This window comes from Triturus cristatus, chromosome 4_1 (assembly GCF_964204655.1).
Source record: "Triturus cristatus chromosome 4_1, aTriCri1.1, whole genome shotgun sequence".
NCBI lineage: Eukaryota > Metazoa > Chordata > Amphibia > Caudata > Salamandridae > Triturus > Triturus cristatus.
The window spans coordinates 605,161,307-605,189,138 of NC_140585.1; the positions used below are offsets into that span (position 1 = coordinate 605,161,307).

The 27,832-nt window shown below is 43.5% G+C and overlaps 1 protein-coding gene across 1 annotated transcript in view; it reads right to left on the reverse strand.

The window, feature by feature from the left end:
* Nucleotides 1-27,832, reverse strand: part of TMTC2 (transmembrane O-mannosyltransferase targeting cadherins 2) — a 624,329-nt gene that overhangs the window by 218,907 nt on the left and 377,590 nt on the right. The window contains exons 5-6 of the mRNA XM_085652968.1: nt 8,723-8,808; nt 3,463-3,647 (exon numbers count right to left, since the gene is read on the reverse strand). Of these exons, the coding sequence (XP_085509094.1) occupies nt 3,463-3,647; nt 8,723-8,808 (271 nt within the window). The remainder of the gene's footprint in view (nt 1-3,462; nt 3,648-8,722; nt 8,809-27,832) is intronic.

A 27,832-nucleotide genomic window follows, 5' to 3' on the forward strand; every position in this document is an offset into this window, starting at 1 on the left:
TTTGCGGATCCTGGAACCATCCAAAAAAAAAGCTGCTAATAATAGCAAGATGTGAAGAGCAATAATCAGGTCAGATGGTTAAAGAATTAAAAATGTTTTAAAGGTTTTTCTATTGTATTTAACAATGTCATAGTTGGAGAAACCTGCAGAAACCACCAACTACCTTGTGGTTCCATACTACTTCCATCCACACAGTTCCAGAGCATTTCAGAATCGCTTATCTTTCAATCAGAAGATAAGAATAGGAAAACTTTAATGCTGTAGATCAGACCTTACAACAAAATAACTAATTCTTTGTGACTCCAAAGCAAGGATTGGGGTCATCCCCCAATGAGGCTGATAGAAGACTGCTGGCCTTTTTTTAAATTTTTTTACTGTTTGCCATATACAACTCTGTTGAATAGTGCTGGGTCATTATCATAGGCAAAGGAACTGCTGTTGAAAATTGTAAGGTGGATCTGTAACTTTCTCAGCTTAAAAAAAACTCGCTTATTACAAGTCTAATCTGTTCTGATTTGTTTCACAATATAAAAATGTATTGGAAGAGGTGCGATAAGATGGAACTTAATGAAGTGATTTCTCTATAACACAAATTGTCAACACAGAGAAACAACGGAGTATATTAAAGTACAATTATGCAAAAATTAGTATGTATGAGTATTTATTGAACAGAGAACTTTGACACCGGCTGAGAAAGGCCCAGCCCACAATGTACATATCTATATATGAATTAGAGAATTGTTTTGAAGTTTAGTAGCTGTATTCATACAGTTTCAGTATTTATAGTGTAGATGTTTGTATATCACGGTGGAACAAATAGGTGGTCAATGCAAATAATTGGTGTTGTATTCAGAATCAAGTAGTGGCCATGCAGCATGCTGCCTAGGACAGTTTTTGGTACTCCTTGTAAAATATTGATAAACCCTTTATTAGTTGATAGGCTTTATGAACTGTAAATCACGGTCACCAAGATAAACTTTTGGGTACTTAAAGATCTTAATTGAATTTGGAATGTCATTGAGTCCTCATGCCAAGTCTAAGCCTTATATGTTTATGCCCTGGATCTATTTTTAATTTTACAATTATATTGATCCTTCTATAAGAATATTTCTTGGAATCACATGCGCAAGACAAAAACATTTTATATTTGAGTCCTTGGCCTCTTTTTGAGTTTTTTTACACAACAGTAAAATGACAAATGACAGAATAGGCACATCAAGTTATATAGTCTTAAAATAAGTAATAAGTAGCAAACAAATGATTTTTAGGGGTTCTTAGAAAGTAGATACGCTTATATTCATCAAGTTAATATATGCAATTGTGTCAGTTCTGCCATTAACAACTGCCCTTGATTTATGTGTGTTGCGTGTTACATCACATAGGGTAATTTGAATGTGGACTCTATAAGTACTAAGATATGGTTGTTCGACAGGATGGGAATTAACTCTTGAATATCCAATGATTTATATATTTTATTGCTTGAAATGTGATCAAAAACTTATTGTGTGCATACGTTTGTTGTAGCCTTAAAAAAGAGGTGGTACCTCGAAACATGTAATGGCTGTGTGCTAATTGAATACTCTTGTTTCCTAACTCAAACATGGAATCAAAGAGACAAGATTATAAAAAGTTTTTGAGCACATTGTTATTTGGCGCATTCTGAATAATTGATGATTATCCTTCTATTGAAGAAATGTTTTGAAGTTTCACACGCAGTTTCAAGCTTGAGACTGTTATGGACCAAACTTGCACTTGACAGAATGCACACAAAAGCTTCTTCTAGATACACTTTATAAGTGTATCTCCCCACAATGGATGTGTTGGAAAAACTGATAAATATAACTCATACGACTGAATCAATGGCTGACTTTTAACTGGGATGGCAGGCACAATGTGATGCTGTGATTCTTGTAATGTCAGGAAAACACGAGTGAGAATTTAAAGTATCTATTTACAGAGGCATTTTCTTTGTCGAAGTCAAGCACAAAGCCTTCTTCAGAACAGAGTCAAAAGCTGACATGCTCTTTTGTGACGTCATCTTTTGAAAAAAATGCCTTCGCTCTATGAGATGTTTATTCCCAACAGTTATCTAGAATCACCTGCGGTTTATTCCTTATTATACACTGTTTATATATCGCTCTGTTATATGTGTGTATTAGTAGCGCAAAAAAAATTCTAGTCTCTTTTCCTAATACATTTAATATCATTGCTCACAAAAACTATTTTAACATAATTAATTCTCAATGAGTGTGCGAATGAACTCATATTTGTGATTTCAGTACATTGGCTGAATTGTTCCTATGTTTTTAAAATCAATAAAATGTGCTTATAAAAAAAAAGATAATTCTGAAATCCACACGCAAGGAACCCTTATATCAGGGCTTAATTTATGACAGTTATCCAATATATTTTGTACATTTATTCCCTTGTAATATTAGAATTAACAATATTTTTCCCTTATAGAAATATATTTTGTTTGTGGAGCACCATAGCCAATTCCTAGTGGCCCGTAGGGTCGCTCTGTGCAAAGTCAACTAGGAATGCACTGCCATCAGCAGATCCAATTGTTCCAGTACCACAGAAATCCACAAATCAGCCTGCTCCTGTATAGAACTGATTTACACTAACCATTTATTATGTATTCTCTGCACTGGGTGGACCCTAACATTCGGAGGGTCTGTATTATCCAGATGGTTCTGGATTCACATGCTAAGTGCAGACGAATGAATGGCAAGTTTACAACATGCATAGCGCATGGAGAGGGCCCCTGCTGGATTGTTCAGTAGCACTCAGACTCTGGCTCAAAAATGCACAGAGTGTATGACCTTCCTAAAATGATGAAATGCCAAATTGTGCTAAGCAGGAATCACTCAATTATTGATATTATCCTCAATGGCTGCAAACCAGGAAGGAGATCATGAGGGTTGGGAGATTTCAAAAGCCGAACCATTTTTCAGAAGTAAGTGGTGTGAGGTGAAACTCAGCACTTACTTTATAAGGTCTGTTCTTTGTACACAATACTTACAGTTCTTCTAATGAGCCTAGGACAGTTTCCCTAATCCCGTCTATGTTACAGCTAAAACAGACTTATTTGGCTGGTGCTTCTGGAAGATGAGAAATGGCAGAACTTGGTATAGACTTCTGAATCTCACAGTGGAATACATCACACGTTTTTCCATTTTCGATGGCTTTATGCTCAGTTCATTTTCTTTCAGCTTACCCACTCTCTAGTTTCGGAGGTTCTTTTTTGTAACACTATTAGTTTGGTGTTCCTTTCAAGATACTCCCTTTACAAAATCATCGTAATCAGTGTCAAGTGAAACTACATGCACGTCTTGAAGTAAATCTTTATGGGGCGTCATATTCTCTTATGGTACCTGACCGAGAACATACTAATAATGACAGATGTTTCCCATAAATGGCACCCCATTAAAATTAGCAGCATTGACAGGCTGCGCTCACCTCATACTGGCCTTTTTCATGAAACAGCTTCCCCAAGTTGTATAGACAACTTGTGACTGAGCTCTTGTGCGCGTGAGGATCTTTCAAGTTTTCGTCCGGGATTTCGGAGCACTTCACAAACGTCCTTCTGGCCTCATCAGCCTTCCCCTGATTCATCAGGATAATGCCTGTATTCAAGTACGCAGCTGCGGAGGAGCAGAACTGATGGTTACTAACTAACAACGTTTGCATGAGTATTACCTGCTCCAAAATACAGCAATAAATGACTGACTGCAGAGACAGTGACGCAAGACAGAAGAAAAGGTTTAAAAGTCTTATTTACAATGCTTGACTTGAGATATTGAGGCACTTGCAATACCTTCTTAGTAACATCACTTCAGTAGCATCACTGCTTCCAAACAATTTAAACGCAAGTAGGGCACATCTACTTTCTGTCGCCAAAATGTAACTGTTATGTTGCAAAAATGTCGTGTGAGTATAATTTGTATTCAAAGAGGATAGAATGTCATTATATAAGGAAACTTGAGAAGTCGCGCAGGCTTCAATGAGTCACCATTCCCACCTAATATTCTTAATTTATTTTGTGTGTAACCTACTACGGTAGCTGTATCTCTGCGTTTGGGGAACTATTCCTGGAGCAGTCAAATGTGTAAGATTTAGGCTCAATTTACAACGGGAGAAAATAATGCGGAAAAGTGCTTTTGCAATATTAACGTTTCCTTTCTCAAATTGGAATAAAAAACCATGTGGAGCAATCGTTTCTTCTCCACCCCTTTTCCATGGCAGAAAACAATCTCGAATTATGAATTCAAACAAATATATGATTGGGTGGGTATCTACTTCACTTTGGAGGGCCACCCCGAAAGGTACACCTAAAATTCTGCCCACATACCCAACCTTGCAAATGTAAACTTGGTAGATTTTCTGCGCTTTTGAAACAAAAAAGGCCACCAAACCTGGATCTCGGTACCAGGATATTAATTTAATGTTTTTTATATTGCTGTTTTTGCGCACCTAATCATAACTTACACACACACACATGAATCAAGCCTTCCGATGTTAGATTCCTTAGCTGCCATTCATTAGACACTGGTAAAGATTACAAGCTATTAACGTATATACGGTGCAGGAAAATAAAAAAAATACTGTTTAACATTTTTGGGGGAACTAAGGCCAGAAATTCTGTTTGTTCAAATAAGAGCATTTGAAAAAAGCAATGTGTGAACTGTTACTGTGACTGTGACATGAATGAATGTTAGCAAAGACTACAAGGCGATTCAATGAATATTGTAACGATTACAGGGATGAAAAAAACACGATGTCACTACAGTGCGGAAACTGTTAATGAAGTGCTACTACTAACAAGCACTGGCAAAGCCAACAGGTCTGTGTTTAATGTGCTAAGTGTTAGTACATTACAACAAAACAGATTGGAGGGAGCCAGCTGAGAGGGCAGTTCGAAGAAGGAACTCCAGTCAAGGTGGAAATGTACATTCAAAGAGCAAACAGCATTAAGTAAGAGAGGACTATTCCACTGGGCTCAGCCAAGACGTGACTGATAAAGTCTCAAGCCAATGACTAAAAGAGGGCGGCTGAGGAAAGTCAATGGCTAAAGGGGATGGATCTAAATCTCACTATATGTTACCAATAGGTCTGAGCTGCGCCACGAAAACCCAGACCTCAGGTGCAAACTATAATCACTCCCATGGGCCGTGTTGTGGGGCAATCAGCTTTGGAGCCACTCCTGCTCTGACAAACGTTTTTCGGGAGGAAGAGAGGGCAAAGGACTGGTCACTTCAAAAGGAAGCAGACCCAACAAACTCCAAAGACTCAGACTCTAAATCACATTTGGTGTCTGGAAATGGACTACAAGAAGGGGCACTTAAGACCCAAAAAACTGTTACCTGTCAATCAGCCAGTCGGGTTGTGCAAGGAGGGGAAGCTCTGCAAGAATTCTGCCTGTGACCAGGAGTGGTGGCTAATGCCTGCTAGTCTCCCAGCTGGGTGAGAGGACATCGCCGAGGGAATCCAAGACCACCTGTCTTGGAGCCAGGAGCATCAGCGTCTGCCCTGGAGCCAGGAGCACCACTGCCTGCCCTTGAGCACCAGGGCGCTGCCCTTGAGCACAAGCACCTGCCCTGGACCACCAGCGCCTGCCCTGGAGCCAGGAGCACTAGCGCCTGCCCTGGAGCCAGGAGCACTAGCACCTGCCCTGGAGCACCAGCGCCTGCCCTGGAGCACCAGCGCCTGCCCTGGAGCACCAGCGCCTGCCCTGGAGCCAGGAGCACTAGCGCCTGCCCTGGAGCCAGGAGCACTAGCGCCTGCCCTGGAGCACCAGCGCCTGCCCTGGAGCACCAGCGCCTGCCCTGGAGCACCAGCGCCTGCCCTGGAGCACCAGCGCCAGCCCTGGAGCACCAGCGCCAGCCCTGGAGCACCAGCGCCAGCCCTGGAGCACCAGCGCCAGCCCTGGAGTCAGGAGCACCAGCGCCAGCCCTGGAGTCAGGAGCACTAGCGCCTGCCCTGGAGCCAGGAGCACTGGAGCCAGGAGCACCAGCGCCTGCCCTGGAGCACCAGCGCCTGCCCTGGAGCACCAGCGCCGGCCCTGGAGCACCAGCGCCGGCCCTGGAGCACCAGCGCCGGCCCTGGAGCACCAGCGCCGGCCCTGGAGCACCAGCGCCGGCCCTGGAGCACCAGCGCCGGCCCTGGAGCACCAGCGCCGGCCCTGGAGCCAGGAGCACCAGCGCCCGCAAAGTCCTGTTTGCCATGTGAGGAAGAGGAGAGAGATGGAGGGAGCGAGGTCCAGTAAGGAATCCTCTCGAGTGGACTCCCTTAGTGCGGTGTGAGGAGATCGCTGCTGCACAAATTGGGTCATTGCACGTGTGCAGGAAAAAAGTCGGCGACTCTTGTAAGCGAGCACAACTGGCATGGGCTGTGTGCTGTGAACACATCCTGACCAGCTGCTGTCGCTCAGATTTTAAGACAGTCGGAGTGGAACTCTTGAGATCCAGACTAATAGTAAGGCTTACCCTGGATGGTGCCCATAGTGCATGGGGAATAATCACTATCGCTAGAGAAAGGAGGGAGTGAGACATGGGAAACTGCCTAAGAAACACTAGAGCCCTGACCTAGGGGACTGTGGAAGTTGTTTGTGATTGTTGGTTTTTCCCTCTTTTTTTCTTTTTTCATAACATTTAGTATTTGGCTGGACAATAATTTATTGCTGTGTGTGTTTTTAGTTGCGAGTCTGTGTTCACCCACTTTCCAATTCCCCCCGCAACCCCCGGAGAGAGCTTTGGAATGCTCAAACCACGCTATTACTGGGAGTCAAATGCTGAAAGGATATTTGGCCCAGTTGCTCAGAATCCATGGTAGGTCGGACACCTAGACATCTGGCGTCACAGGAATCGACTCACATGGTTCAGGCCGGTAACCCCTGCTTGCCTTGTGACCCTCCGAACAGGGTTCTGACAAGGATGCTCAGCCCAATGCACAGAGCCTCAACAAACAGATAACTTGCCTGCCCTTGATAGTGAGTTCTTGGCAATTCTACCTAGAATTTTCCTGTTCATTTCCGATAGCATGATCATCATTCCCAATATTTGAGGGGTTCCTGCGATGGGCGGGAGGAAGTCCCCTTAACATAACCTATATTGATCCGCTGACATGGCATTACTAAATGTATATAGCACCCAGAAACCTGTCACTCTGGGAAGAAGCAGTCATAGAGCCCCTTAGGCAGGAGACCTGACTTCTTCCTTGCTAATTAGCAATTATGCATGCATTTGGTACCAATAAATACATTTCACTCTGTTTCTGAGCAAACCTGCTATGTCTGGTGAGTTTCATTTGTTTGCTCTTGGGAGGGTGCCAGAATTTCCGAATGGTGTTAGAAAAAGTGGGACATTGGAGGACTGATATGTCACCAGGCAGTAAGTAACTGTAAGCTAAATAACCAACTTGCTGCATGTGACCTTTCAGTCTTTCAAATGCTTAGTTAAAACATAGTATTAATAAAAATGAGCATTAACTGCCATTTAAACTAAATAGGGGACTGTAGAGTATGTTTTAAAAAAAAATTCTCTGTATCAATACATTAATTGATATGTGGCTTCCACTGCAGGAGAGCCTGGGTTAGAGAATAATTTATGTGTACCTACACATATAAGAGATAGTCAAACAGGGGACTGATAAGTAACTAAGTTACTTTATGTCAAGTGGCCTGCCCTTAGGGGGCTTATAAAAACCACTGCAGAAGTGCCTGTGCCAGGATGGGGTATTTATTTTCCCCAGAAAAAGAAACCCTACCAGAATATAGTGAGTGGAGCTTCTGATTTGAGGGTTGCACCGGAACACAGAGCAATGATTTTGAAATATGCGTAGTTATGCCCTGGTGGTACCTACAAGGAAAAACGCATGCAAGCGGAAATGGAAAACTATATTTTATGCAGAAAGAAAACAGGCCTACTCGAGCCAATTTAAGCATCTCATTCAATAATGCACATTAATACATGTTGGTTGTGCACATACAACTACAAATAATTGACACGTGTAAGTATGTACATAAATTCAGCATCAGATTCATGTTCCACTTTAAGTAAATGTAAAGTACATTATGAATACCAATGCATAAACATTAGTGCCCATGTTTACATAAATCTCTCTCGTTTCTAGCCTAAATATATTTTAATAGTGTTAAGATGATTTATCAAATCCCTAAAGACTATATTTAGTTTTAATAAAGTTAAAGGACACGAAATATATGAATTTCTAGTTCTACAGTGAATGCACTTCAGCACTGGATTTAAGTGCAACATTTACATTAATAACATTAGGACACACACGTATGTAGTGCTAAATGCACATTTATATGGAGTATTTGTGATGTGTGAGGGCAGAGCCAAAATTACGATACAATACAATACTCCACGTCCTTGCCCTGTCTCCAGCCACGAAGCAAAACAGTAAGAGAGGAAATATTTCAGTGCCATGGTAACACATTCTAAATGCACCTCACTGTTTTTGAAGAGTGGCTAATCGAGACCTCAATTTTAAATTGAAATACACCACCAACGCATACCTACAGTGGCACCTTGCCACTTGGTTTGCAATAATTTGTTACTTTTCTACAAAATAAGGATTACAACTATATGTCTCTTTCAAGCATCATAACAATTACCAATGTGTCTTCCGGTAATAAATAATAGCTCGGCTAATGTCAATGCAACATAATCGAGTAAAAAAGACTTACTGTGTGACTTACATGCTAATGTAGGTCTGCTACCAATTGCTAGTTTATAGTACCGAAGAGCCTCAGAAAATCGACTGTTTTCCTGTAGCAATAATCCCCTACAAGAAAAAAAATACATTATTAAAATATGGAAGATTATCGAAGGACAGTTCAGGTTCAGATGCAATAAAGCAAGGATCTTCAATTGCACAAAAGAGGAGAAAGCCATATTACAATCTGCCAAGAGCAGAGAAAAGAGAAGCCATGAGGACAGATTGCTGAATAGCTGCTTGTCAAAACTTTCAAGGATAAATTATTTAAGCATTTACTTTCGGTGTATGGTTTTAATCCAAGTAAATGGACCTTTTAGCAGGTGGATAAAATATAATTAACACTAGTCTTTAAAAAATATTCCCTTTATTCAATAAAAGTGCAAACTTCACTCTTAAACAACTAGCGTTTCCCTAATTGCTGTCCCTTTTTTATAACTGCATATTACATACACGAGTGATGAAATGCACACCATTATGTCCAGTTTATACTCCAAAAATTCTTGCTGATTTAGTCCATTTGCGTGCAGTCCAGATAATTATGGTTTTGCCCTACAACCACTTGAGTAACGAATATTCCAGGTGGAGCGATGTCACGAAGAAAGGCCTATATGGCAAACTGCAACATTTGAAATGTTGGTAATACATTTACTGTTGCACATATGATTGTCAACATAGACTTGAATTGCATTAAGCACTGGATTAAGATTGCAATAAATAAGAGAAAAATGGATAAATGAAGTTTCCTTTTGTATGAAGGAGCGTAGCTGTGCGTCCGATAAGGAGCGTGAGATGGCTCCACCTGGAATATCCTTTTTAGGTCTCGCCTGACCCAGCGCATGCGCTGGTCTGGCGAGACTTATTGGGAGGGCTCCAAAAAGTGCTACCGGGCCAGCCTAGAGCTACAGTGCATGTGCGCGGGCGCACACGCTTTACCGCGATTACTTTCACTTTGATGTTTGATCGTGATCACGATCACGATCACTTTCACTTTCGCGGCCACACGGCATAGTCAATAGGTCTCGCTTTTGGGACCTTATAAGTATTTAGTTATGCAACTGTTGCATGGCTAAACACTTATAAGGTCCCAAAGGCGAGACCTATTGGCTATGCCAATGTTTGTTATGACTGTCCACATCCCATTTACCTCCACTAGGTCAAGTTTTTGTTATAAACCTATTTTCGTGTTATCAAGATCTGATGCCTTTGCTTGAATTCCGATGTACTATGGTATACCTCAAGGTTCATGAGTAGTTCCAGGTCTGAGTAATGTTTGTTGTAGGGCTTCGAATATAAACTATAATTTCTATGAAGGGTCAGCCTTATACCTGTTTATGTAACTGGGATACGACGGAATGATCATTTTTTAATTATTACAAGAATAACTTGTAAACATAGGGAGTGACAGCTAAGACTTAAAAAAACATGGTGTGGCGATCGCGTCAAACTCACCATATATTACTCCCCCGGGTGTGCATCTCTCTCCCCAATCAGCGTCCACGAGCAGGAACGGGAAGGACTTTCTTCCTGCTCAGTGGACAGCAATACAACCAATCCTGGTGAGAGCAGCTCCAGGATTGGTGGAAGCAGGCTAACCCAGCGTTCATTTTGAGGATGGGGGCCTGTGCCAGCAATCCCCGGATTGCTGGGTTTACAGTGCACATGTTGGGCTGGCCGTAGCAATAGAGCTGGCCGACCAGAGATGTGCACTGCAGGGGAAGCTGTAATCCTGCTATGGCAGGATTCAGCCCCGCCCCCTGCCCTTGCACTACGGCGTTTACGTGACATGCCATTTTACTTATTCATGTGTCTCTGCTGCACTCACAGCAGGCAGGGCAACGCTCCGCTGCTCTAACTGAGGAGCCGCCCCTGAACATAGGGCATGATTCACAGACAGAAGTAGTACATTTGCAGCTGTTGTGCTACTCCTACAAACAGGTGCAGATTTTCTAATTCTGAGAATTCATGAACATTTCCAGACATATTGATGGAAAGCACCCCAAGCGTAGGTTTCCAGGTGCACTACTGGGAATGTCATGTGACCTATTCACCAGGGTTTCATTTCCCCCCAGTGGATAATTTTACACACATAACATTTACAGACTGGAAAGGGTGTCCTTTTGTGCAATTTACTGCACTATATCACGTAGACTGCTAGAACAATGCAAAATCTGTTCATACAAGCAGAGATATTCATGTTTGATCTGTAGTTTATCCAACTGTATTATGAAGAGGAGCAAGGTGGCCTACTAATACAAGATATAAACTAAGGCACTTAACCAAGTGACACCGGTTATTGCATATAGTCTCTGAAATGCCTGTGGTGTACAGTCATGGGGGGATGTGCCCTTACCTTTTTCATTTTAGAAAAATAGTGCCCCAACTTTTTCTGAAAATGTAACCGCCCTGGGACGGTTAATTGAGACAGCTGAGATGGCTCAGTTGAAGTATAAAAAAGGGAAGTCTTCTGTGCTGTGAAGCAGAGGTAGGGGCAGACAGCTAAACAAACCTTCTTGCCTGGGTGTCCCATTCCCTGAAAATAAATGTAAATGTGCTCAACTTCCAAATGTAAAGGGCACTTGGAAAGATACTGGCTTTAACTGATGGAATTACTTGACACATTTATTCTTTTTAACAGGACTGTAAGGGAGTTACCAGCTAAGCTGTGTGTGCTTTTAAAAGACAGTTATAAAAAACAGAATTGCACTACGTACATTCTGGTTATTAGTAAAATCTATGTTTGGAAGCACTTTATCTTAAAAAAAAATTGCGCAATTTGTAGCAGCCTACTTTATACTGTATGTAAGGTAAGTTTAAAATAATGACTTACATGTTCACAGTGCTTTCTGTCAAACTGGGACCTTGCTGTCCTAAACATATATATGTCACTATTCTCCACTGCTACCAGCCAGGATTCAATCCTGTGGCTCTCTGGTGCAGTGAATTAACTAATAGAGGGTTCATAATGTACGATAGTGCATTTCCCACTAATTAACATAACTTGCATTTAATTTTCATTGAAGCTGTGTGTTATTGTATATGTAGTTACCTGAAGGTGAAAGATTGAAAAAAGTTACAGAATATTTGGGGCTTTTTTGCTACTCCTTAAACCATGCCCCCACATCCAGCCCTCATTTCGCGCAGCATCAAAGTTTCCATACTTTTTTAATGCACTTTGACCACTGGGTGTACAACACATACAGGTAAAAGGAAAGAAAACAATATATTTGCATGAGCAAAAAAACAACATAAGGATTAGAAATCCAAAATCCACAGTGGCCGGAGACTTCAACGAAGTACAACATAGAATAAAGTCAGTAAACGTTCCAATTATTGTAAATAATGATTTGAAATTAGGAACCAGACAAAATAAAACCTAGCAATAGATTTTGGATACAAGCTACAGTTTACAGAGGGTAGATGAACAACTAGAATACAACTGTTTTCTGTAAGTATCTCTACTGAACATATTCGAAACACATTAGAAAGCAACAGCCACGACTAGTTTGCACTGGGTTATGGGTACAAGAAAGGCTAATGGTGAATAATGCCTGATGGTTTGGAAAGAGGATGACGTTAGTATATATAGGGTCCGGCTTATAGTGCAAATATCCGCTGTTCTTATACTCCTGCTGAACAGGACGTTATTGTTTCCCTTTCACAATTATATTTTTTATTTTCTGAGATACGATTTTTTGATATATGTGGAAACTGATGTGACTATACTGTAGGATTGCTCTGCAAGACTGCACTGTATTGGGAATTCTGACATAACTGTATTACTGTAATGTGTTTGGCTTTACTTCTGTACAGACTTTCAACGGATATTTCTTGGTTATACCAAGTCTGTTTAACATAGTGAGTACTGTTAAACAACGGACATTGTGAACATTTCATTTATCTATTAAATGTTTTTAGGTCTCGCCTGACCCAGCGCATGCGCTGGTCTGGCGAGACTTATTGGGAGGGCTTTAAAAAGTGCTACCAGGCCAGCCTAGAGCTACAGTGCATGTGCGTGGGTGCTTTACTGCGATTACTTTCACTTTCGCGGCCGCTTTGCATAGCCAATAGGTCTTGCTTTTGGGACCTTATAAGTATTTAGTTATGCAACTGCTGCATGGCTAAACACTTATAAGGTCCCAAAGGCGAGACCTATTGGCTATGCCAATGCTTGTTTAGAGTGAAGGGGAAGAGTAGATTAGCCAAACTGACAAATGTAATAAAAATGTAGATCCAAGAAAAACAATTATAAACAAAGAAGAAGCCACCCACGACCAGTGGGGTTTATCTCCAGAACATGCATGCATGCTTTTACTACACCGGTTAAAGATTATTACATTTTCTTTAAAATATTAGTGGACCAAGTAGAGACTCAAGAGTTGGTGCACAACTTCTCTCCTCCATCTCATACCTGTAATCTCGTAACTGTAGAGGCGCTGTGCACAGTGAGTTGTATCACCATAGTTCCAATTATGCAATATGGTAATTAAAATGGTTGTCATTGTATTAAAGCTCACACGGGGAGGCCTGTTTAGCAGGTTTAGGAAACAAAAGTTCAAATAAAATAAAATGGATGTAACTCAGCAAAGAGATGGATTTCACTACACAGGATAAACACCTTAAGATTGCTCAGTGTTTAGATTGCTTCAGATTTACGATGCAAAGTCATCGTTTACGGTACGATCTATTGTACATACTCAGAGACAAAGCAATTCCTTGAATGACCAGGATTAATCATGGTGGAACTACTGATGGGGCTGAGTAAAGGTGTGTCATAGGAGATAATTGGTGTGTAGGTTATGAAGCCCACAATGGACAGCAGTGGGGAGGCTAACCAAAACACAGACAATAGAGGCTTGAAGTACGGAGCACCAGGTTTGTGCTGAAGTTGGCGTCTAGATTGGAAAACCAAGTTGAGCTGCCAAAGGTGGAGTCCTCCAAGTCCCTAGGTTGGAAGAAGGGAAGAATCTGCAGAGGTGCATGGAGTCTTTCCCGGCCCAACATTCCATTCACAACTGCTGAGAAATTGCAATTTACCTGAAAATGTTTTTTGGAAGCAATTCAGGAAGGAACTGTGTCTGTAACAGTAGGAAGTAAGTAACATTGAGCGATTGTAGAATGTTTTTTTTTCCAGGACCGAAGCCCATAGACACACAACAAAGATGCCTCATGTGTGGACGAATTTGCCATCAATGCGGTTCAGGATTCTGTGTAGCCAAAGGCCTGGCTGAGTCACTAATACCAGCGAAGGGAGCATGCTTTATTTCACACAGGCACTACCAGAACGTTTACTGCGGACATAATTGAGGCTGGGAGATTCTACTACAGCATTTAGAAGTATTATTTACACAACTGAACATGAGAGTGCTTCTTTGAATAATGTTGTTGTATGTTTGGCTAATGTATAATACCAACACAACAAGTAAAGTCTGCGGGTCTAAACCAATCTCTCAAAAGAAAAGAAGCGACATGTCAGCACATTCAAATGAACAAAGAAAGAAGTCCTAATAAAGAGGGCCAAGTCCCATCACCCACCGAAGTGGCATGCTTCATCATCTGGGACCTCCCATAACTACACCTGGTGTAGTTATAGAGCTACGACTCCTTCGATTACTATAACAAGGAGGAGCTCAGGGATGTTTTGGTTCCTATGATCAAGACAAGACAAATGAGGATACCACATTGACAGACGGTGGTACTGACAGTGGCCTTAGGAATAAATCCACATTCAATCCACCAGCACATTCCTTGCCCCCTCATGTTCTTGCTTTTGAAACTGCCGTCACCAAAGAAACCTCCTTGATGTTGACTAAACCAACTCGTCAATATAACAATCTACCTAACCTAGAGAAGCAGGCTCTGACCTCTCTGTCCAGAAACTCCACAATTATCATCAAACCTGCTGATAAGGGAGGGGCGATCGTGATTCTCGATGCCCTTGATTACAAGACAGAATGTTTAAGACAGCTCAGTAACGAGAGATTTTACAAAATCCTCACTCAGGACCCTACACCGCGCATCAAGAAAGAAATTTTGGAACTCGTGCATGAGGCTAAACTAGAGGGCTGGATTTCAGCACGAGAAGCAGAATTTTTGGTGACGGAACATCCGGTCACCCCCTATTTCTACGTTCTGCCCAAAATCCATAAGACTCAACGCCCTCCCCCTGGCAGACCGATCATCTCCGGCCTGGGCTCGTTACTGGAACCCCTCTCAACATTCGTTGATGTTTTTTTGAGACCCTTGGTCAAAACCATGCCGACATACCTACAGGATACCAAAGAAGTTTTACAACTGCTTCCAGGTCTAGACTTCAATACTGACACAGATTTTCTTGTCAGTTTTGACGTAGAATCTCTATACACTTGCATCCCTCAGACTGAAACTCTTGAAGCCATCAGAGGGCTCCTGGAAGCCAACAGTATTGGGCTGAGTTCGCCAGTGGCATTTATTATGGTATGTGCCAGGCTGGCTATGACTGAAATTTTTTTTCAGTTTGAACACCAGCTGTACCTACAAACATCAGGTACATCTATGGGCACGTTTTTGCCCCCAGCCTGGCCAATCTGTACGTACACTTGTTCGAACAACAATGTGTCTTGTGCACTGACAACCCCTTCCGTGACTATATTGTCATATGGAAACGCTATATTGACGATATTTTCGTCATATGGCGAGGTGACTTTGCAACCCTAGAGACCTTTCACCTTTGGCTCAATGAACGGAATCCCTTCCTCAATTTCACCATGGAAGCGAGCAAGCGGAGTTTACCATTTCTAGACCTTCTCATCTTTCCCACTGCCAACGGACTCGGGAGTGAGCTATACACTAAACCTATGGCAAGGAACTCTCTCCTGTCATATGAAAGTTTCCATCCCAAATCACTCAGGTCCGGCTTGCTTACCATTTGGGCAATTTCTCCGCTTGAGACGTAACTGTACTGACACTGACAAATTCAAAGAACATGCTGATGTTCTCTCGAGAAATCTAAGGGCAAGGCAGTACCCCTCGAAACTGATCAAACAATCCTATAAGCGGGCTAGCAACAACAATCGTGATGCCTTATTAGAACCATCGTACCCAAGGCCTCTCTGGACAGACTGACATGTGTCCAGACTTTCAGCACTCACTCTAATCAACTCCAGAAAATCATACGAAAAAACTGGCGCATTTTGAATGTGGGACAGGTACATCTTAGCCCTCCGCTTTTTTCGTTCAAGAGAAGTGCGAATTTGCGAGACACACTAGTACACACGCGCCCACAGAACAGAGTGATCTCTAAGACCAACACCTTGTGGAATTTGCCACCTGTCCAAGGGCATTATGCGTGTGGCAATTGTGCAGTATGCCCTAACACCAGACATACTACAGAAGTAGACATAGGGACAAATAAACCCTGGAGGCAGATTAAACACACTAACTGCAATAGCGAGAGGGTAATCTACTTGATCACTTGCCCCTGCGATTTAAGATACGTGGGCATGACCACGTGAAAGATCAAACTCAGGATAATGGAACACAAAAGTACCATCAGATGTCAAAGGCAGGCAACCCGCATGACTAGACACTTTGTGGAATCCAAACATAGCCCTGATGACATTAGGTGGACGATCATAGAACAACCCTTTATTCCGTCCCATATAACAGACGTGTCCACTTTTCTATTCAGAAAGGAGCAACGCTGGGTTTTTACACTCAAAAGCGACACGATAGGGCTTAACGAGTCTATACCTTGGACCTCGTTGTGACACTGCAGTGTCCAAGCCCTTGTGGCTGACGATGGGTCGTTTTCTTTTTCGGTAAAGTCTCATGATACTTCATTCCAGTGGTACTATAGTCAACTATGAGTAACATGGGAGAGTGGTATGATCTATCCCAACCTTCTCATCAAGCCATAACTCTTAACGCATTACACCTCTTCAGGTAGAGGGACACTCCCATGTATGACAGCTTAAGACTGATTTGGACTTTTCTAGGCAAAATTGGAACTCTCGTTCAGTCATACACAAGAGGATGCACTTTCAGTCCACTGCAACTCTATTTATAACATTTTCAGATTCTCCTGCACTTTCGATTTTTAGAGCGTCATGTTACTAAATTACCGCAATTAAAGACGCATCTATCCCTGACACATACGTACCTTCCTTGTTTCTGTTTTCATGGGATATAAGAGTGTTGAGTTTTACAATGGGGACAGATGGGACTGTGATCCCACTCTTAAGATATACTTCTGCCCACAACATCGTAAATTCACGGCCATAAGCGCGCTACATAATTTGGAGAGACTACAATCCCCAGCATTCGTTGCGTTACCGACGCACGTTTTCATAGCGTGTTGCGTCATTGCGCCTCCGAACGCTGATTGGTCCAAATCCCGGAACCTCTTACAGATGATCGTTATGAAGGGCAGGTTTACGATGCTCCGGTTACGCTCGGTACAACTAGGTAGAAAGTCCGGGGTAACGACGGACAGGTAAGCCTGCTCTCTGTTCTTCTGTATACAGTGACTTAGTCTCTTTACTGAATCCTACTTTAGAGACTAGTCTTCGAGTCATTTCTGGCTGTATTCGGCTATATGGTTGCCATTCGCCTGCTTTTGGTGATTTCAATTTCCTTCTAGTCATGGGCATGCTCACTCAAGATCCTGGTTAAGTTGATTTCCAGTATATTAGTAGCATGGTTTTATACAATTGATAGTCAGTTAACATACCTATGTCTGTTTATAGGTTTTTTAGTTTTTATGGTTATACAGCTTTTTGCACACACAGTTGAATATACAATCTTCTGTTGCCTTCGGCATTAGCTAGTTCTTTCTCCCCCTTTTTCTTGTCTTCTAGAGCGTTGCCTCACGCCCTGAGTTGTAACCAGGAGTGTAGGTGCATCCCTGACTTCTTGCGGGTAAGAGGACTATGCAGTCTGCACACTTGACAAATGTTTACGTACGAGACATTTGTATATTGTTTAAGAAAACGTAGTAGACTTGTTCAGCACATTTATATATTACTATTCTGTTTTTTCTCCAGGTGATTGAGTTACATCACTACGGTGCCACATATCCACGGATAAGTAGGTACTCTGATAGGTTGTATCGTTCCTTTTTATCTCACTTACCACTTACTCACTTTTTTTGCAGTAGTGTTACCTATTGGTCCTGACGAAAGCCACAGTCATTGGGTAGACACAGGTTGGCTGAAACATGTTGACCCACGTGGGCGCGGCCCTATAACGTTTGTGGACGCGCTCCCCCCACAATTTCTGCTGTTTTTAGTTTGGTGTCATTGGATACAGAATAAAATTTATTTTCCAATGATGATCAATTTTAAATCACATTCTTATTTCACACACTGCATCTAGATTCACCACACTTAGGACAGTCTTCCTCATGCTGAGATAATCCGTCCTCCCAATCATAGGAACCAAAACATCCCTGAGCTCCTCCTTGTTATAGTAATCGAAGGAGTCGTAGCTCTATAACTACACCAGGTGTAGTTATGGGAGGTCCCAGATGATGAAGCATGCCACTTCGGTGGGTGATGGGACTTGGCCCTCTTTATGAGGACTTCTTTCTTTGTTCATTTGAATGTGCTGACATGTCGCTTCTTTTCTTTTGAGAGATTGGTTTAGACCCGCAGACTTTACTTGTTGTGTTTGTTCAATTGATTTGGGGATTTGTCTGCGCAGGTCTCTAAAATTCCCTTAGACCCTGTGACCAGTGTTTTGTATTGATAATGTATAATACCATCACGTACCATTCACCCCTGGAGACCCTGACTGTAAGGTATTAAATGTAAGATTATGTTTTTACCATTGACATATGATTTTTTTTTTTTGTTGAATATTTTTATTGGCATTTAAACACTCGGAAAACAGTACAATCAACGACTATCCTTTGTCAGGGCATGTCAATATACAATTACCATCGCATAAATTTCCCAGCTATGAGTCAACAGTACATGGGTAAATCGTTGCCCCCCCTAGTCACCCTGCAGGATAATCCTTAGAGGCCCGCCCCCTGGCGTTCCCCCGTAGGCATAGTATATACTCGCAGGGCGCGGGGTCCCCACACAGATGGTACCCCCATGTAATTGGAGCCGCCAAATAAAGTTCAAACTTCAAACAACCATTGACATATGATTGATTAAAGTTTTCGATTATGCAGTTAAACAATGTTCCTTTGTATCTGGCTCTGCGCAATACTCAAGTTTTTTTACTCTGATATTTCCACTTTTTTTCTTTAGTATTGGTCACCTGTTAAGTAGGCTAAGAATTATTGTTCTAAGAGTATAATTGATCAAAGTAGCGCTATGTTGTGGCATTGTTGTCTATGGTGTTTAATTTTTTCTCGCTAATTAAAGGACTTGAACCGCAAATTGATTAAAAAGATTGAAACACAGTCCCATCATGCGAAGGCGTACACAGACTCAGAGGGGCCACAGACACTCGGACTCAAAGCACTCCACACAAACCCGCAAACCTCAAACTCACAACCTTTATGAAGACTAGCGCCAACTTCAAAGATGGCGTTTACTATTCTAACTGGACGTCCATGTAGCTACTGAATGTTTTTCAGAGCCCCGCGGTTAATGTTTCCGCATTAAAACACATGCACTTTAACTTACAGTGCCCCGTATAGGGACTGGGTCCCATAGCTCTTTGTCCTTTACAAAGACGGTTGTCGGAGTCAGTGAGACTTTACGATCATCATGAGGACTGGTCTGGTTCTATGGTATTTTTCTAATTATCCTCACTGTGGACAGCATCATCTGATTCCCACAAAGCACAATATAAGAGGACATATGGCTGTATGCCGGAAGACGAAGGCATTCTCTGTCGCCTCTTAAGTCCAGCATGAATGCATTTTGTGAGCCACTGGCTAACAAGCGATATAGTGCTGCGCCTCGCTGAGTTATGTATATATATATCTCTATATTAATACACACAACAAGCAAAAAGTAGCATATTAAAATGTAAATTCTTTTTCCTATTTATTATACGTCTTTATTGAGCCTCGGGACAGCTTGCTTCGAACTAGCAATAAAGCATGCCACTGTGTACTAAACTATGGAACGCCGGCTTCCTGAAGTCACCACCACGAGCAGCAAAACCCTCTGAAAAGGGACACAGCCTTTTCATCTCCCATTTCCACTTACTCCCATGACACACATCAAATCAAAATGCACTTTGCTAATAATGGCAAGTGGTCTTATCAATGTCACTCGTTTCCCAATTACAACATGATGTGCTTGGTCTGAGAGGGTAAGGGTCACATTGTTAAAAGGATTATACAGAAGTGGATAACGAGGTCATGATCCCAGGGGGAAACCAATGAGCTTGTTTGGGCTTCGACATCTTTATTTATGTACTCTGGCATATTCCCAATGGCACCAAGTTCGCTTTCCAAAGTTGTAAGAGATGATCAAGAAGCCATTTTTCAGGGAGGCCTGTATTCTGATCGCATTTATATGAAGGTGTCCTGATGTGACACGGAGTGCAGCTTCTTGAAGCCGGCATTAGTAATTTCCATTACCTATCGTCTCAGCAGCAGTTACACCGTTACCGCAACTACATGTATTGGCCTGAGATGTGTCCACTGATGAAAAGTACCATTTACTTAACACGCAATACACCGTTCTGCCCTTTACCTTTACACCCAACAACTTTAGTTGCCTTTAATGGTTGGCTCCTGTACACAGGGCTTTAAGTGGGCCGGGTCCTGCCAGTGCTAAGCACCGGCAGTACTAAAAAGCAGGGGCTGAGACGGGTCCCTGTCTGGCTCTCCATTGTTGCCCTCACCCTCAGGGTGAAACATCTCAACTCGGCAGCAGTGCCACCCTTCACTGCCTTTGATGTAACTTCGAAAAGACTCGCTATAATTCTTTCACAGTGTCATAATTTCAGAACCGAAGCATTTTCAATATTGTATACAACGAAGCCATAGTTGTTGTTTATCTTATGCACCTAACAACCGTTGACAAAGACAACAGTCCTGGATTGTTGTAAGTATAATGTTACTTGTATTGTATATCTGGATGCAATGACAGAAACAGCAAAATACCAGTCGGGCGGCACACTACGTTAAGCACAGATTTTAAGCTTAGGTGTTTTTGAACCACGCCCTTAATTACATCGGCCATGCCCCTTTGAGAGAAATACAGTTTTTTCATCCCACTTCAAGACCTGCTTGTATGTATTTACAAAACAGTACTACATTTGTAAAGAAGCACTGTGCCTATCCCCTCCTTGCACGGGCCAGTAGACCACATGGCATGACAGCGCCATAAGCTCTGCTTCTGCTTTGTCAGCCCAGCAGAATATGGACCTGTTGAACCCAATGTCATATGCCACGGGCTGGTCCAACATAGGCCCTGGAGGGCCTGGTACATTCCTGATTTTCAGGATAACCTCGAACCTTGTGAATGGAATCTCTAAAGATTCATTGTCGCCTAAGTTATTTTATGTAGGTAGCAAGAAAATCTGTGTTGGATCTGCGGCGCCTGAAACTATGTTGGGTACCCTCATCCAAACAGATGGTAGTGGGTTGCAAGGATCCACCGTGAACACTTATGGGGATGAACTGTTATTTAAGTTATTTTTTTTGTATGACCCATTCTCACAGAGCCACAGAAACTAATATCAAGCATACCCCAAAGAAATATAGAGCAATGCCTTTCTAAATTGCATGGGCTAATGTTTTGAGTGCAAAGACTCTCAGGTAAAACCTGACAAGGTTTCAAGTGCCATCTTTGGCAGTACGATCCACACTTTCTCTCTTTTAAGAACGCTTACAATGTGCAATTGTTTTCAGCTAAGGACTGCCATTCTAAGGAAATTCACAATTGTTAAAAATAACAAATAATTGGTAGCTATTCTTAGTGATCACTGAAAATTATCTCATTAGTCCAAATCAAAAAGTTTTCATAATTTTAGCTGGTTATTTAAGACAAAATTTGGACTGATTTATTTCAAGTTCCAAAAAATGAGGCTGAATTGAGATTTCAGCACAAAGTTAACAAGAAAAAGATTTCCCTCCCTCCCACCTTCCTTTAAAAATAGTTATGGAATCCTGCTGCCTTCACAGACTCGGGCACTTGCTATTTTTGAATGCTGAAGGAAGTCCAAGAATTCTGAAATCACTTATGGGACAGAAAAAATCTAGTCGACGTCCCAGACTTAGCAAAACCAAAATGCAGTAATCAGTTTCACGGTTAAGCCCACTGGGATGATGAACGGCTCCATCACGCCAGAAATGTAGTGATTATCATCCTCGACGACAAGCCCAAGTTAAAGCCGTGACCTCCACCTGCTTCCACAACCTGAGTATGCTGCACACGATCTTCAAGTAGCCACCAAGGATCACCAGGAAAACAGTTACACAGACCCTAATTACTTGCAGATTGGACTACGGCAACCCACTCTACGCCGGAATCACCAAGAGACTCTCGAACAGGATCCAAAGCATCCAAAATGCTGCAGCAAAACTCATCCTTAACCTACCTCGCTGTACCCACGTGATGCCACCTCTTTGAGAACCTCACTGGCTCCCCATACCCAAACGAACGCAGTTAAAACTCCTCACGCACTCACACATACAAAGCCCTACGGCCCAGGCTACCTCAACAGCTGCGTATGCTTCCACATACCTCTCAGGCAACTATGCTCAGCTGGACACATGCTCCGCATTCACAAAACCAAAGTTAGAGGCCGCGCTTTCTCTTACAAATCCCCCAAAGCATGGAACGACCTTCCACATCACATCAACGCCTCCTCATAGCTTCTTGAGTTCAGCAAGTAGCTGGGGACTTTGCTCTTCGAGCAAACGCACCGGGAATCAGGTGCCTGTATACCGTCACGGGTGAGTAGCACACTATACAAATAAACATCAGTTTCTGAAATTGGGGTATAGTGTGAAAGCATTAGGTTGTTGGCTTCATGAGTATGACAGCATTAAACAAAGCATCTCCTTTCTTCCCTTAATGATAAGTGTCTGTAAACATATCCTATGTGCCTTGATGTCGGAAAATACAATGGCTTCACTGAAGGTGCAGATTAGTGTTTCTGGACACTTAGGGAGTTAGCTATCATTCAGTCTTCTTATAGCTAATCTGGCTGATTCTTCTGAACAACTGTTTGGATGAGGGGATCTAAAGGTTATCTCCTCTTTTCACAGTTGTAAAGATCTAAACCAGAGTTAAGGTTATGGACCCGTTTTGTTTCATTTTGGAAATCCTTACACTGAGGTCAAATATCCTCATTGAAGACCATTGGGCCCTGCCAGAAACCAAGGAACAATATTAATACAATGAACACGACTAACCTCTTTTCAAGATACACTCTTAATCCAGGGCAGAACGAAGGCAGCTCAATAATTCCTAAACAGATTGGCTTGCCAATGTAGCTTCATGGTGCCAGTCATCACTCTAGACTAGACAGGACTGTGGTCCTTAAAACAGTGGGTGTATGATTAGACAGCGTTTCAGGGATACAAGCGGTTGGAGCTCCAATTCTAGTTTTTAGCCTCTATGGGACGGCAAGTGCAGTTGAAAAGATTTAGAACGGGAAATTACATCTTTGTTTCTGAATGCATGGGATGAAGTAAAGCAAAAACGTGTTTTTAACCAGATGAAATATTGCTTGCAACAACATGATGCCTTAGTACTAAGTATACTCACCGTATCACAGTTCTAGCAATAAAGTATTATCTAGTGCAGAATATTCTATCAATGGAAGTTCTGAACCACACAGTTTTTCAATTCCTTTTAAACCTGAACATATATCTGCCAAGCAGGTATGCATTACATAATTACACACAAAGTATGTTTAGTCTGCCAATTCCCGCATACGACAATGAACCACACAATGCCATGACATAATCAAATCCATCAGAATGTTATCATTGAACACAGTGATCCTATCGCTTCAACACTGTCCACCATCCAACCCCCCCACCCCCATATGCACCCTAGAGTCTTGAATGGAATTTACCAGCTATGTCCTTTATTGGTTCCTCTTCTACTTTTCCAACTGACACTAGTTTGTTGACATGAACACCTCCAGGTCACAAAGGATCCCTACCACCTGAGAAGTCTTCCAGGGTGCCATAATATCTCAGTCCATCTTCAATTGTGGCATAGAGCCACTTAGTGCTCTACTCCCAGATAATAGCATCAAGATTCACCAATAGGCCCATGATACTCTACTTAAAATCTCCTCTGCGTCAGATATTCAATTCCTCAGATCCTGATTATTCATCAGTCAGACTTGTATGTCCAAAGCCTATCTGAAGCTGGACCCAACCAAGACAGAATTCCTTTTATTTGCCAAGGACAACAAAAAAGAAGCAGTACAGCCCTGGCTCAATGACATGAACCTTGGCAGCTTTTAACCCAAACATTCATCGAATGCCAGGTCACTGAAATTCACCCTCAAGGAGCACATTTCCTAAAAAACACAGACGGCCTGGTAAGAGATCTCTCTTCTAAAGAAAATCAAACTGTTTCTTCTGAAATAGATTTAGGAACTGCAGTTAAAGCCCTCATACTCTTGCATCTGGAAGGTGGTAATGCCCCACTATATGGCCTTCCAGACTCCACGCTGTCAACCCTTAAGGGCATGCCACACGGGCAACACGTCTCATTCAGGGCCTTACAAAATATGATCACATCACTTCTATTGTAATGAAACTCCTTTTGGCTCCCCTTGCTGGCCCGAATCATCTTCAAAACCAGTTGTATCATTTACAAAGCCATCACGACCAGAACTCCAGCTTATCTTGCAGACAAGCTCAGCATCTCTGGTGGTTCTCAGCACACTCAAAGCCAGGGCACCATCACTCTGCAGACTAAGAATTGTAATACATTTCAAACAATACAGCAAGGCCTTTCCTATCTATGCACCCAGGATCTAGAACAATATTTCAGTATCCATCAAAACTGCCCCAATGGCGCTCCATTTGAGGAAAGACTTGAAGACTCACCTCTTTAAAGAGCACTACATCACAGAGCATTAACCATCCAAAACCACCTTCCTCTCCTGTAACTTGTTGCCTTTACATTTGGCATTGGCCATGCACAGGGCTGCCCTGCCTTTTGGGGAGGTTTTCACTATATAAATACCATAAACATACATACATCGTACAGCAGTGAATTCATACTGCTACAAGAAAGCAGGTAAGAATTGGCAAATGGTAATTCTATATGGCAAGGCTCACAGATTACATCATTTATTGGAAGAGTGATTCTATTTAAGGCAAACCAAGAAGGAGGAAAATACTTGTGTGATTTCATACTACTTTGCAGGCAGGTTCGCTACTATCAATTTAGCGACTGGCAATGGATTTTCCTAGACTTCTTCTATTTAGGAAGAGGTATTTCCTTCTCAAATTATGCCTAGAGAAAGTGTGAGAGAAAAAAGTAGTAAGCTACAGGAATACCTAAGAAGGGTCGAAATCTCTTCAAATCCACATGACTTCTATTCATTGTGCCTGTGGAATCTTAAAATATGTGGATATTCTTAATCACACTGGGAGACTGAACCCAGAATCGATTTTTCGAGTTCAGTGCCAGGATACCATCACATGTGATAGTGGGATTTACAAATACACATCGCCTAACAAAGTGAGACATTGTAGGAGCACTAATATTTACAGCAAATGTACTAAATGGCTAATTGAGAGTTCCACAATGGGCCTCACCAATGAGAGCGGAACATCAAGTAGGTTTAGATGCAGCATGTCACCCTTAACAAATGTGCGACTACAGGGGCATGCTCTCCTCTAACCCCCCACGTGGCAATAGTAATTCCTTAATAAGGAATCAAGATCTATTAAGGCCATTTTGAAGCCAGTAATACCTCAATCAATCAAGCGCAACACTCACCCGAGAGGGTCTTAAGGTGCTGGGGGGGAGGGGGCGTGAAGGTCCTGGGCGTTCACTGTGATATGTCAAACGGGAAAAAGTGACGGAATCAATACCTCACCTTGTATGCATGAAGAGCAGTGCATATTTTGAGGCGGGCCATGATTAAAGGGCTGAAACATGTCAACTAATAGTAAAGGGTAATAGTACAGATATATCTTTACTCCCACTGTTTTTTGTAAGTTTTATAAGTTAATTTTGACCATACTCCAATAACCATTAATAAAGGAATACAAAGGTTGGTTTGAGATATTTTTATATTTTTAGGTAACACTGCTAGGAAAAATATTCAAAGTGCTTCCAAAAATATGGTCAAGCCCATTCTGGTTTTTGGAGACAGGATGAGACCCGATGATGAAGCATGCCACTACAAGAGTAGGTGAGGGTCCATCAAAGAAATAAGGAACTTTTTCCTCACTAGCAAAGCTTCTTTTGGGTAGTGATTTTGTACACTAGGAAGGGGATATCATTTTGTGATTGCTGGTTTAAATAAGGAGACTGTATCCCCTTTCCTGGAAACTGAATTTCTCTCTTCCCTTCCCAGGAGTGGGAAACGGTTGGATTTTGCCACATATCGATTGGTTTGTACCAATTTAGAATTCAGCCTTCAGAATTCAGACCACTGCGCCTTCCTAGGCCTGGTCGCCCCCACGCTCCTCTTGCCTCCTGCTACCTGGTTTTGCCGCTGACTTCTCCCACGCCGACTTCATCTTGCTTCAGGCGCCCCAGCCGCCGCTGAGCCGCCCGCCAGCCCGCACTCGATTTTCCCGCCGCTGCCTCCCTGCGGCCCCGCCCCCCCGCCAGCCAATTGGCTCCCACGCTCCCGCCACCCAGCGGACCCTCCCTCCCGGCTCCCTTCTTATGGGGACCCTGCCACCATCTCTGGAGCGACCACTGCGCCTTCCTAGGCATGGTCGCCCCCACGCTCCTCTTGCCTCCTGCTACCTGGTTTTGCTGCTGACTTCTCCCACGCCAACTTCATCTTCCTGCAGGCGCCCCAGCCGCCGCTGAGCCGCCCGCCAGCCCGCACTCTATTTTCCCGCCGCTGCCTCCCTGCGGCCCCGCCCCCCCGCCAGCCGATTGGCTCCCACGCTCCCACCACCCAGCGGACCCTCCCTCTCGGCTCCCTTCTTATGACGCCCCCACGCACGCGCAGCGTTGACGCGCAGCGGGCGCGCAGATTGTGTGCCGAAGGCGCGCCAAAGGCAAGCCCGTCTGCGCCCGTCCGCGCCTGGACCGCGCCCAGCGCCAGGACCCCTGGCCCCCGCCGATGCAAGACTACCCGACGGACCTACGACGCCGCCACCCTCTACGCACTCAACGCCGGCCGGAACCCTGCCTGCTACCGAGCCACCCCGAGACGCACCCACGGACCCTTCACCTGCCACTCCTGCAAGTTCTCCGGCATCCGGACCTGCACTGCACCCGCCAAGCCGACACCCAGCAGCAACCACCTCAAGTGCATCCTGCTCAACACCCGCTCCGTCCACAGACACGCCGTGGAGCTCTGGAACCTCCTCGACTCGACAGCTCCAGACGTCGCCTTCCTCACGGAAACCTGGATGAACGCCTCCTCAGCGTCCGACATCGCCATCCCGGACGGCTACAAGATCACCCGGAGGGACCGCGTCAACCAGACGGGAGGAGGCATCGCCATCGCCCACAAGAACACCATCCGCATCACGACCAACACCGACGACACCCTCACAGCCGCCGAACACCTGCACTTCCGGATCCACACCGACCCCAAGACCACCCTCAGAGGCACCCTCATCTACAGACCCCCGGGACCGCGCACACAATTCAGCGAAGACATCGCCGACTTCATCAGCCCGCACGCACTCCCCTCTGCCGACTACATCCTCCTCGGGAACCTCAACTTCCACCTGGAGAACAGCAACGACCGCAACACCACCACCCTGCTGGACAACCTCGCCAACCTCGGACTCAAGCAGCTGGTGACCACCCCCACCCACAACGCCGGCCACACGCTTGACCCCGTCTTCTCCTCCAGCAAGGACATCTCCCTCAGCCACGCCACCGGACTCCACTGGACGGACCACAGCTGCGTCCACTTCAGCTTCAAAAGGAACACGACCCACCACCACCAGCAACAGGCTCCACGCAGAAGCTGGAACAAGATCACAGCCGACCAGCTCGCAGCATCCCTGAGCCAGAAC